We start from the raw sequence: 11,976 nt of genomic DNA, 5'->3' as shown, positions 1-11,976 counted from the left end.
ATTCGTCAAAGAATCCTAAAAAAAGTATTCAACTGTTTTAAAAATTGATAATAATAATAAATGTTTCTTGAACATCAAATCAGCATATTAGAATGATTTTTTAAGGATTATTTGACTAAAGTAATGATGCTAAGAATATAGCTTTGAAATCACAGGAATAAATTACATTTTAAAATATATTCAAATAGAACATTTATTTTTAATTTTACTGTTTTGCTGTACTTTAGATCAAATAAATGCAGACTTAGTGATCAGAAGAGACTTAAAACATTAAACATCTTACCGTTGAAGAACTTTTGACTGGTATATATAGTAAACCAATATATATATATATAACATTTAAAAAATCAAATCTGTATCCAACAAACAACTGAAGCATCTTTTCAGGAATTAAAATAAGGGAACATCTTCCAGAAGATCATTTGTTTTTTATTTTGTATTATATCTAGTGGTTTTGTGAAGATGGAAACATTGAGGACCCATTAAAAGAACAAAAAACCTTTAAGTTTCGAGGAGATCTGGCCTACAGGAGGAAACAGTATCAGGTACCAAGAGCTGAATTCACCATCATCTCTCACTGTTATCTTATATTCATAAGCTTATTTGTGAGTTGTGTCAATGACAGGTGGCTCTGGATGAGTATGCATCCTGCCTTTCTCTGGTACCTGCTGGAAACACATCAGTGAAGAGAGATGTGCTGGAAGGGATCGCACGATGCTGCTGTCACCTGGGCAGAAAAGAAGAAGCTCTAAATGCCTGCGAGAAACTGGTACATACATTAAAGCATTAACTCCAACAGCTTGTTTTTATCCTTTTGCTGATTTACTGTTTTATTGACAGAGGACGGAAGTATCCAACACCTGCCACCTCACCTGTGTTCTTCAGCTGGAGCTGAGTGTTCATGAACACTACAGAGATCTGACAAACAGCATCTCCAGCCTGCAGCAGCTGTGCTGTCTTCATCCATACCATCCGTGGCACTGGCTAAATTTAGCCATGAGCTTTCAGAGGCTGCTGGAGTCGCATAGGTGTCCAGACAGATCCAGCACTGAGGAAGAACACGACAAGCAGCAGGGGACAAGTAACATTTTACGATTAAAGACCATCATGTGCTTGATTAGAACAAGGTATATGAGCCACAACAGATCTAGCTGTTTATTGACTTTGATGTTAGCAGATGGATTGAGCACTGAGTTTGTTCATCTTGTTTGTTCATATTTTTCAGGTTGCTAATTGAAATCCTGCGGATTCAGCAGTTCTCATTTGTGCTGGAGAACAGCCAGAAGGCTCTACAAGCCATTGAAGAAGCTCTACATGTTCTACAGCCAACAGAAAAAATGCTTCAGACAGTCTCTGAGGTCAGAGAGAAAAAAATGAGTACTGATCTGAATAAGATATTTCACATAAAAGACGTTTACATAAAGTCCACAAGAGAAGATAATAGTTGAATTTTAAAAAATCTCAATGATCCAAAGCTTTTTTTGTTTTTGTTTTTTGGTTAGTGATAGTAGTCCCTTGTTTGTCCTGAACAGTTAAACTGCCCACCGTTCTTTAGAAAAATCCATTAGGTCTAGGTTAGGTTTTCAGCATTTTGTGTATTTGAACCCTTTCCAACAATGACTACATGTATGATTTTGAGATCCATCTTTTCACACTGAGAACAACTGAGGGACTCGTATGCAATTACAGAAGGATCAAATGCTCACTGATGCTCCAGAAGGAAAAACAATGCATTAAGAGCCAGGGGTGAAAACGTTTGAACAGAATAAAGATGTGTACATTTTTCTTATTTTGCTTAAATATTATATATATATTTTTTCATTTATACTGCTCTTCTGAAGCTACAGAAGATACTTGCATGTTTCCCAGAAGACAAAACAAGTTAAATTGACCCTGATCTTCTCTTAATTCTCTTAACGCATTAATGTGTTTTCTTCTGAAGCATCAGTGAGTGTTTGAACCTTCTGTAATAGTTGCATATGAGTCCCTCAGTTGTCCTCAGTGTGAAAAGGTGGATATCAAAATCAAGTCATTGTTGGAAAGGGTTCAAATACACAAAAATGATGAAAAACCAAACAATTTGTGGGACCTGAATAATTTCTCTGAAGTACAGCCGACAGTTTAACTGTTCAGGACAAACAAGGGACTCATGAACAACTATCACTAAACTAAAACAAAAAACACAGCTGTGGATCATTCAGGTAACAACACAGTATTAAGAATCAAGTGTATGTAAACTTTTGAACAGGATCATTTTTATAAATTCAGCTATTATTTTCTCTTGTGGACTATATGTAAACATCTTTTATGAGGAATATCTTATTCAGTTCAGTACTAAATAAAAAAATACATGCATTTTCTATGATCCCTCTTATTTTCATTACTTTGCAGATTCTGCAAGGTGTATGTAAATTTTTGACTTTACATGTGTGTGTATATATATATATATTAGAAACTGATTTCATTTATTCTGATCTAGGTGATGGCAGAAGACCTCAATCCAGAGAAGATGAGGGAGGAAAACCAAGATGGAGAGAGCTTATCAGGACTTTATATCAAAGAATTTGATGAAAGGTGGTGGAACAAACTCCACACTAAACTGGAGGACGAGATGCCAGGTTTATCCATGCACAGAGCATTGGAGGAGACCTATGAATAATATGAATATTGATTGTACTTTTATGAGTGAATGTGTATCTTTTATTAGAGTTACATGCTTTTACTGTTACAGAGCAGAATAAAGTTAAATGTTTTACAATAAATAAAGTTTCCACATATATTAATACAGTCTACCAACCAGCATCTACTAAAGCATTACAATAACCTGCTCTAGTACCAATACGAATTTGCAGGGAGACCTCTGTTGATGGGATTGCCCTGTTTTATGCGCCAAGTTTGGCTCCTCATATTAGGATCGTTGAAATGAGGGGACTGACCAGCAGTGGTCTGATGGATTGTGTTCCTCCGTGGAGGCCAATGAGATCTTTGCAGTCCAGTGGTGAGGTTTGGATAGGTGGTTGTCGGGAAACTCAGGTTCCTGGGCTTACAAGCTTTCTGTTGTAGGTGGTTGGCAGTGTTTCCAGCAGTTCCAGTTGGGCACATTGGGATGTGGAGTTTCTCAAAGGGCAAGCAGAGATCTCCAAGATCTGATGTGTCACAGGTAAATCCTGGGACTGGTTTAGAAGTGGCGTAGAGTCTGCGAAACTCCAGGTCGAATGGTTTAACCCCGCTGCCTTTGAAGAGTACAGCCAAGCTTCTGTGAACCTGCCAGGACAGCCAGGTCAGACTGTGAAAGAGTGAAAGAGTCATCAGTGAAAAACTCAAACAAGAGACTACAGTTACAATTACAAGAATAAATTCAAAATTATGAGAATAAAGTCTACAAAATAATGAATGGAAGACGTTAAATATTGTTTCCAATCATTTACTGTATTATCCCGTGAATAAAACAGCTTGTGAATAGTGACTTATATACCTCAGCAAAAACAACTTATGTTAACGAGTTTGGAGCCCACTTCAACCTTTAGAACATTTTATTGTTGTTTTTAATTAAATACATGTGAGGAATGAAATATTGGATCCACAGACATTTGTGGAGTAGATTTTATTAAAAATAAAGATTCTTCACGATGCCATAGATCAAACTTTTTGACTAAATGGTTCCATAAAGAACCCTTAACATCTGTTTTACAAAAGGTTCTTTGTGGCGAAAGAAGGTTCTTCAGATTATAAAAAGGTAAGAAAGAGATGGTTCTTTAAAAAACCTTTGACTGAATGGTTCTTTGTGGAACCAAAATTGTTTCTTCTTCTGGAATTTTCACAAAGAAAACTGTAATTTATAAAAAGAATGTCTCATTGTAATCGAAAAGATGACTGGTTCACATGAATACAGCCATCTGTCCCACCACATTAAATAGCATTTTGCTATAAAACTGACCGATATTTTTTTTTATATTAAAAGTACCAAAAGCGCAAAGCTTATTGCTATTATCAGAGGGCTGGCGCACTACAAATAGGCCTAATGAATGCAATCAAAGTTGAAAATATTATTTCCAAGCATACTGTCCCTGCAAGCACAACATATGGTTTGATTTCTATAATAATCCCACATATATTCAAATCAATTCCTGGCTTGGCAACTTCTCCTGGTGCTCCCAATCTAGGCCATTTGTATGCGCAGGCTATTCTCTCAAAATATAACTTTGCTACAATTTAATTATCGTTATTTCTGATTTATTCTCGAAACATTTTTAATTTATTCTTAAAATATTACTAATTTTGTAAATTTAGATTTAAAAAAAATGTTTTTACAAAAAAAATTTTAATATCCGAATTTTAGGTTGAAATTTATATTGATTTATTGAGAAAATGTGTTTTTAAGAAAGTACAACTGACAATTCTTTCAAAAATGCATTTCTAGTTGTTGCCGATAGCCTTGTGGGCAGAGGTGTAAAAAGTACTTAATTTTACTCAAATGAAAGTACAAGTACCTGGCCAAAAACATACTTGAGTAAAAGTTGAAAAAAAAAAAAAGTAAAACTTTAAATTGCACTCGAGTATTAAAAAAGCAGAAGTACTTTTTTTTCCTGACAGACATACAGAATTTTGGTTAAAGGGAGAAAATGAAACAAAATGCAGTGGCAAAGATCAAACACATATATGTAGGGCAACTACAACAATTAAAATGCAATAAATAGATACATTCAAATTTTGAAAGGCCACTTTTTTTTGTGTTGTCTATTTAATGTCACTGTCTAAAAGGATAGTTAATCTTTTAATTGTTTATTCAACTAATATTGATAAATAACTATTTGCAACTAATTAGAATAATTAATGCATAAATCATGTAATTAAGATTGACAGTCCTAATTCCTACTCAATGTGTCATATAATGGCATATTATAAATACAACTTATCCAACTTACTACCTGGTAAGAACATAACTAAACATGAATTACAATTAATTTAAGATACAAATGTTCATTTAAACACTTGGAGATTTGTAACATTTAATTTAAAAAAAATCTACATAAATATATTATTGTATATAAATTCTCTTCACTGATTTTATTTGCAGTCAATCTTATGCATTCATCCAATATATTACACAGCTAATGGTTCTATCAAAACAGAAATAATAATGAATAAACTTTTTTAGGGGGGAAAACACAACTTTGCTACCTCAATATGCTTCTTCAGATTTGATATTAAACTTTTAAAGCCAGACATTTACCTGATGAAAGCAGAAGTAGAAATGTGTGTGCTTGATGCGTGAAAACAATAATCATTGGTTTTCAAGTCAGGCACGCATGTTTTAGATTTCATTTATAATATTTAATGTGCATAAGATAAAATAAAAATGTAATGCACTTTTCAAGATGAAATATAATGGAGTGAAAAGTACTTTTTTCTTCAGAAATGAAATCATGTAAAAGTATAAGGAGTCAGTTTAAATTGTACTTGAATAAAGTACAAATACCCCCAAATAATACTTAAGTACAGTAATCAGATAAAATTACACCCTGCTTGTGGGCAGTGGCGACATATAGCGCTGTTGCATTTCGGACGTCTCGAGTTCAAGTCCCAGCTCACAGACCTTTCCCGATCCCACCCCCCCTTCCTCTATCCAACCAAAATAAAAAAAATGCCAAAAAATAAATAAATAAATCTTTCAAAAGTACATTGTTGCATTATATGTACTCACTAAATTAAAAAAGAGAAAAAAAGAAAAACCGCATACATTATAAACTAGATTACTGCAATACTAGTTGCTTTAAATAAAAGAATCTCCCAAATGCAAATATAAATGTAGTGCAAACATTTAGCAATAAATAGGCCACCTAAAGCTGAAAGGTTAAAAAAACTTTTAAATGGAGACTGTACATTCAGCAGAAGAATAAAAACAATGTTTGATGAATGCAATGAATGGTTAATACAAATATAGGGCTTCACTTCAAGCACTGTAAAGAATTTAAATACTGTTTAAATAGTAACTGAGTATAGCATGTCTGTACTTAATAGACATTTGAGAGTTGAGACAGTGCAGTACCTATATGTGCCAACCAGCACTTTTGTGCAGTCCATAATGATGAACTTTTCTTTTATCTGTCCGGTGAACTTCCTCCCCGATTTGGCACAGTATGTTTGACCTTGAATGCTACGAATGGACATTCTCTGTATGAAGAGATGGAGATAAAGAGGCAAACATGAGCACATTGACAATAAATATAAAGAATTCAGCCACATATTTTTCATTTCATGATGCATTCTGAGAGAAAAAAAAAAAGAATACAGAAGCTATCATTCTGGCATATACTAATATGTACCTTTGAGGTACCAATATGGATTTTTTTCAGGTACAAAAGTGTAGCTTTTGAAGAGGCACCACCCCAGTGACATCTTTTGTACCTTTTTTTCTGAGAGTGCATAACTTAAATATGTTGTCAAGATGAAAAAAGCATGTTACGTACAGTCAAACCCAAAACTTCTTCAACATTTCTCACATCAGTTTTTATCAATTTACTGGTAGTCCACTGTATGAAGATTTTTTTGGTATAAGTCATAGCTTACTTTATTTTGCTATCCTTACTTAGATAAATTAACTATAGTGTCCTGTACCCACTTGTAAAAAAAAATATCAAAAATTATATCTGGTGTCTGAGTCATTTTTTGTTTGACTGTATTGAAATGACATTTATTATATAATTCAAAAGCAATGGTTTCAACAGTGCCTATTAAATGCCTTTAATGTAAATATAAGGCCAATAGAATAACTTACACCAAGTTGTGATTTGTTGATTTTTACATTTTCACACATGTCCTGAAACAGCTGTAAATTGCTGTGGTCCAGAAGTAGATAGACGTACACATTGCGCTTTCTTGTCGCCTCCAGTATGTCACAGAATATCTCCACATCGCTGAATGTGTCCATAACTATCGCCAAAACCTTTGATGAACATAATTTAGGCAAAAGTTACATTGCAAATTTTGTTATAGACTCTTGCACACTCAAACATGGCAGGCACGTTCCACAAATACAGTACAAAATAGGAGCTACAAAATTTATTTTTTCCATTTTCAACAAATTATGTCAGCTTCAGACTTTTAAGTGTTAAACTGAATGAACATAAAAGAAAAGAACAATTAAAACGTTGAATTGTTTAAATTTTTTGCAACACTGTTACCAAAACTTAGGACAAATACAAAGTCTCAGCTTTTAAATTTTTTTAAAGAAATTCAAACAATAAATACCGTTTTGAGGCTTAATGTGTCGTTTTAGCACCTCAGTTCAAGCAGCACGTGAACAGATTATCTTTTCGTCTTTACTAGTTATAGCTCGAAATAAACATTAATGAACATCATAAGCAGGGTGCGATTTGCCCGGGGGGCATGGGGGGATCCCCCCCGTTTTATGAATCCCTGCCTCTGCTAAATTATTTAACATAACATCCCGCGAAGCCGCTCCTACATCCCGATCTAAATCAAATTACTTGCGATACGTGCTTTAAAGTCCTGTTCTGAATCAAATGATTCGCCATATGCGCTTTAAAGTTCCGTTTTGAATCAAATGATTTGCGTTACGCACTTTAAAGTCCTGTTCTGAATCAAATGATTCGCCATATGCGCTTTAAAGTTCCGTTTTGAATCAAATGATTTGCGATACGCACTTTAAAGTCCTGTTCTGAATCAAATGATTCGCCATACGCGCTTTAAAGTTCCGTTTTATATCAAATGATTCGCCATACGCACTTTAAAGTTCCGTTTTATATCAAATGATTCACGATATGCAATTTAAAGTCCTGTTCTGAATCAAATGATTCGCCATACGCACTTTAAAGTTCCGTTTTGAATCAAATGATTCGCCATACGCACTTTAAAGTTCCGTTTTGAATCAAATGATTTGCGATACGCACTTTAAAGTCCTGTTCTGAATCAAATGATTCGCCATACGCACTTTAAAGTTCCGTTTTATATCAAATGATTCGCCATACGCACTTTAAAGTTCCGTTTTATATCAAATGATTTGCAAAACGCACTTTAAAGTCCTGTTCTGAATCAAATGATTTGCCATACGCGCTTTACAGTTCCGTTTTATATCAAATGATTCGCCATACGCACTTTAAAGTTCCGTTTTATATCAAATGATTTGCAAAACGCACTTTAAAGTCCTGTTCTGAATCAAATGATTCGCCATACGCACTTTAAAGTTCCGTTTTGAATCAAATGATTCGCCATACGCACTTTAAAGTTCCGTTTTATATCAAATGATTCACGATATGCAATTTAAAGTCCTGTTCTGAATCAAATGATTCACGATACGCACTTTAAAGTCCTCTTCTGAATCAAATGATTTGCCATACGCACTTTAAAGTTCCGTTTTGAATCAAATAATTCGCAATACACGCATTGAAGTTCTGTTCTGAACCAAATGATTTGGCATACGTGCTTTAAAGTTCCGTTTTATATCAAATGATTCACGATATGCAATTTAAAGTCCTGTTCTGAATCAAATGATTCACCATACGAGCACTGAAGTCCCGTTCTAAATCAATTGATTCGCGATCCGATTGGAGCGCTTCGGAACTGAATCATTTTGCCACGCAGTGGTTTATTGATTCAGAGTTTCAAAAAGCTCTGTTGATACTTTGCTTGCTTTCTCTATATAATTTATTCGTTGTTTGAAATGAAATCATTACAATTAATAGGCCTAACTTACAATGTTTTTATTAAATTTTTATTAAATCACGTTAGACAGTTTCCTTCATATTAAAAACATTTCATGACGTGACACTCATTATTTGGTATACTTGCCTAAAAATACGGGTATATATTGTGCGTTGATAACAGATTACAATAAAAAGTTTGGTCAACCTCTGCCTATGGAGAAAGAAAATTTTTTCAAAAGAATCCCCCTCCTCTGCTTTTTTCACAAATCGCACCCTGATCACATCTTGTTTAAACACGGAAAGACGTCAATACACACAATTTTTTCAAGTTTAAGTTCACCAACATTAATTTTCTCTCTGATCTGATTTAGCTGTCAGACAAAAATGACAGATTCAGCATTATGATCGGTCAGAACGCCTGTCAATCAAACTCCCTGCGAAGGGTCTATTGAGATAATGAAAAACGGTGTAAGATTTACTTTAAGAATGTTTACAAATTTCTCAAATAATTACAAAGTAATGTCAAGTTGGAATTAAATGTGACATTTTGCAACTGAAATAGTATTTTCTTGAAAATCTGCTCCAATTATCTTTTATTTCCATCTCTGTAGATTTTTTTAACAGATGTAGTAGATCTGCTTTTCAACTTAAATTGAATTTGTTTCATAATAGATGGATTTTACAACGTTATTTTCCTGTTTTATTAATGAAGCTGTTTTGATACAATCTGCATTGTATAAAGTGCTATATAAATAAAGTGACTTGACTTAATATTAATAAATACATAGAAATACAACATACGTTCAATTTGTGCCACTAACGCTTAAAGTTGTGGGACACCAAAGTGTACCGCATTCATGGAAAGTGCATGCATTTTCTTTGCATCACAAAACAATAATGGCAGTACACAATCCAAAAATGTCACATGACATGTTCTTACTGTATTTGCTTGCCTGATGAGTTCCCGCAGCACGTCTTTCAAGGAAAACGATTTCATTGAGTGGAAGAACACTTCCACACTAGGCATCCCTCGCAGATGATAACTCCAGTCAGCCACCGGCCAGCCATAGTCTAGAACTGGAATCTCACTCTCTGTGACCACAGGAAAGTATGTCTCAGAAGAAGCTGATGCAGAACTGGACGTCTCTTCATCCTTGTCCGCCTCTTCATTCTCAGTGAGAGGCTTTTTAATGTTGTTTAGGATGTACGATTTCTCCTCCGCTGACAGAAAGTTTGCTTCATTCTCTTTGACCAGCACGTCCTGGTATCCATCAATCCCTCTCTCCAAGAGAGCATCCATAGCCAGTCTTGTGCTCTCATTGTAACTCAGATCCACTGGAGACATCACAGCGTTTGGGTTTCTTATCTCCTGAACTCTTCTTCTCATTTTTCCCATCTGCTTTGACATCAAGTAACACTGCACTGACAGTCCATTACTTACAAGGTCCATGTTGTCTGAAGTTGACAGATGACTGGTTGACTCTTGATCATTCAGCTTTAGTTTTTATTCTGATTGTCCATACAAGCATGGTGCACTGCTACATCCAACATCCCCAAAGGTGATCATCAAATGCTCACAAATAATGCTGTGAGATATTCATGCACCGTGCATCTTTTCATCAGCAGTGCAGGCGTTTCACGGCACAATGAGCATTTCTGATCCAATTTGTCAGGTTTTCATGATAGGTGAGTTTAAAAACTGAATGTTAGTGCTGCCCTAGGGCTTTGGGGAAAGTAGTTTGTAGCTCCTCCTCAGACTAAGAGGAGTAACTAGCATTCACAGACGGCTTCACCCTCAGGCATCGGTGGGTGGGGTCCTGTGGTTAACAGGTGAGGTGTTGAGTGAATAATGAGACTGAAGCTCCCATGTTTTCCATAGAATTAAATGGCGTGAGTGGCATGGATGAAGATGTGGACGTCAGATTCACTTCACACATGCTTCACTAGGAACCAACAGACCTGTTCCTGTTTTGTGAGATATACCTGCTTATATAATTTTTTAATGACTTTGTAGATAACGTAGGTGTGAAAGTTCGTTTCTTGTTATCTGGCATTTAAGTCATGCTAAACCTCAAACCCCAAGTATAAACATCAACATACATTTTCCCACACCATTTGTGCTATACATCAAACCACACAGCTTACTGGAGGCATTTATATTATACAGATTCAAATATCATAGAGATTTTGGCCTTTTGGGCCAAAAAACAACCACCCAGACCACTATAGAAACCACATTCAATAACAACTCATTAAAACACTCCTTAAAACACCTCCTGAACTGCAACATTCTAACCACCCTAACATTGTGGTGGCACGTTTTGCATGGGCAAACATCACTTATTGCATCAGGAAATGCAAATATTAAGTTGAAATTATTGGCTTATGCCACACATGAAAATATGAAAAGATTCAACCAATATCATAAACAAAGAAAAAATGCCACACACTATCATAGCTTGCAATAAGTTACAATATTTAGACCTTCACCTAACTGCAATAAATATTGCATGCTTTGCAAATATGGTAGCATGCAGAAAATAAAGAAAATAAAAATCTAAATGATTAAATGTATATTCAAATTAGTCAAAATGAAAGAATTCAGGTCTGAAAATTAAAAAAGAAACAGCACATGCAAAAAGGCTTTACTGTCACATTGCATCTGACTAGGGTGGTTCTCATATAGGGATAAAATATGTTTGGAGAGTGATGAGTAGTTAAACCAACAGAAATCCCTCCCTTATAAAACATGCTTGAGTGTGAGAACATCCCTTCTTTAATTATTTACATAAACTTGCAAGAATCTGATCTTTTCCAGAAAACATCTCCATCCAGTTGCTTTGCAGCATATCTAGCCAAAGCTACTTTCTTATGACTTGGAAAGGCTGCATTCAGCGTCTCCTTTAGCTTGGGTAAGTCCAAGGTTTCTGGATGGTGTGCAGACACTATGAATAACCTCTGCTGGAGACCCAGTTTACCCAAGACTTCCTCAGCCCATTGCCTCACCTCCACAATAGACTTTTCCTCAATCAAATCCGCCATGGAAAGCACCAAGTAACATTCTTTCCCTAGGGAGGATGCTTGTTGCAACAACTGTATGGCTCCCAATCTAAGCCTTAAAGGAGACATTAGTATGTATACATCACACAAAGTGAGTGCAGATGTGACATGTTGAGCTTCAGAAGTGCTAGACACAGAGGACAAGCTGTCAAGATCACCTATTCTTCCAAGCCCAGGAAGGTCCCAAAGACAGACGTTGGGGGAATGATAGGGATATTTTACAGCCTCTTTGGTTGTTTCTAGTACACCC

The 11,976-nt window shown here is 35.3% G+C and overlaps 2 protein-coding genes across 2 annotated transcripts in view; one reads left to right on the top strand and one right to left on the bottom strand.

Moving 5' to 3' along the window:
- c9h8orf76 (chromosome 9 C8orf76 homolog) overlaps positions 1 to 2,783 on the top strand; it is a 3,628-nt gene extending 845 nt beyond the window's left edge. Inside the window, exons 2-6 of the mRNA XM_073847500.1 lie at positions 450 to 545; positions 626 to 769; positions 841 to 1,127; positions 1,226 to 1,358; positions 2,480 to 2,783. Coding sequence (XP_073703601.1) covers positions 450 to 545; positions 626 to 769; positions 841 to 1,127; positions 1,226 to 1,358; positions 2,480 to 2,659 — 840 coding nt within the window. The 3' untranslated portion in view covers positions 2,660 to 2,783. The remainder of the gene's footprint in view (positions 1 to 449; positions 546 to 625; positions 770 to 840; positions 1,128 to 1,225; positions 1,359 to 2,479) is intronic.
- Positions 2,681 to 10,908, bottom strand: fam83a (family with sequence similarity 83 member A). The gene is made up of 4 exons (XM_073847499.1): positions 9,607 to 10,908; positions 6,779 to 6,946; positions 6,050 to 6,174; positions 2,681 to 3,286 (listed from the first exon to the last, which is right to left on the bottom strand). Exons 1-4 carry the CDS (start codon positions 10,114 to 10,116, stop codon positions 2,830 to 2,832), a joined length of 1,260 nt encoding a protein of 419 aa, XP_073703600.1. The 5' UTR covers positions 10,117 to 10,908; the 3' UTR covers positions 2,681 to 2,829.
- Between the last annotated feature and the right edge of the window lie 1,068 nt (positions 10,909 to 11,976).

This window comes from Garra rufa, chromosome 9, assembly GCF_049309525.1.
Source record: "Garra rufa chromosome 9, GarRuf1.0, whole genome shotgun sequence".
NCBI lineage: Eukaryota > Metazoa > Chordata > Actinopteri > Cypriniformes > Cyprinidae > Garra > Garra rufa.
This window is presented reverse-complemented; position numbering and strand designations above follow the sequence as displayed.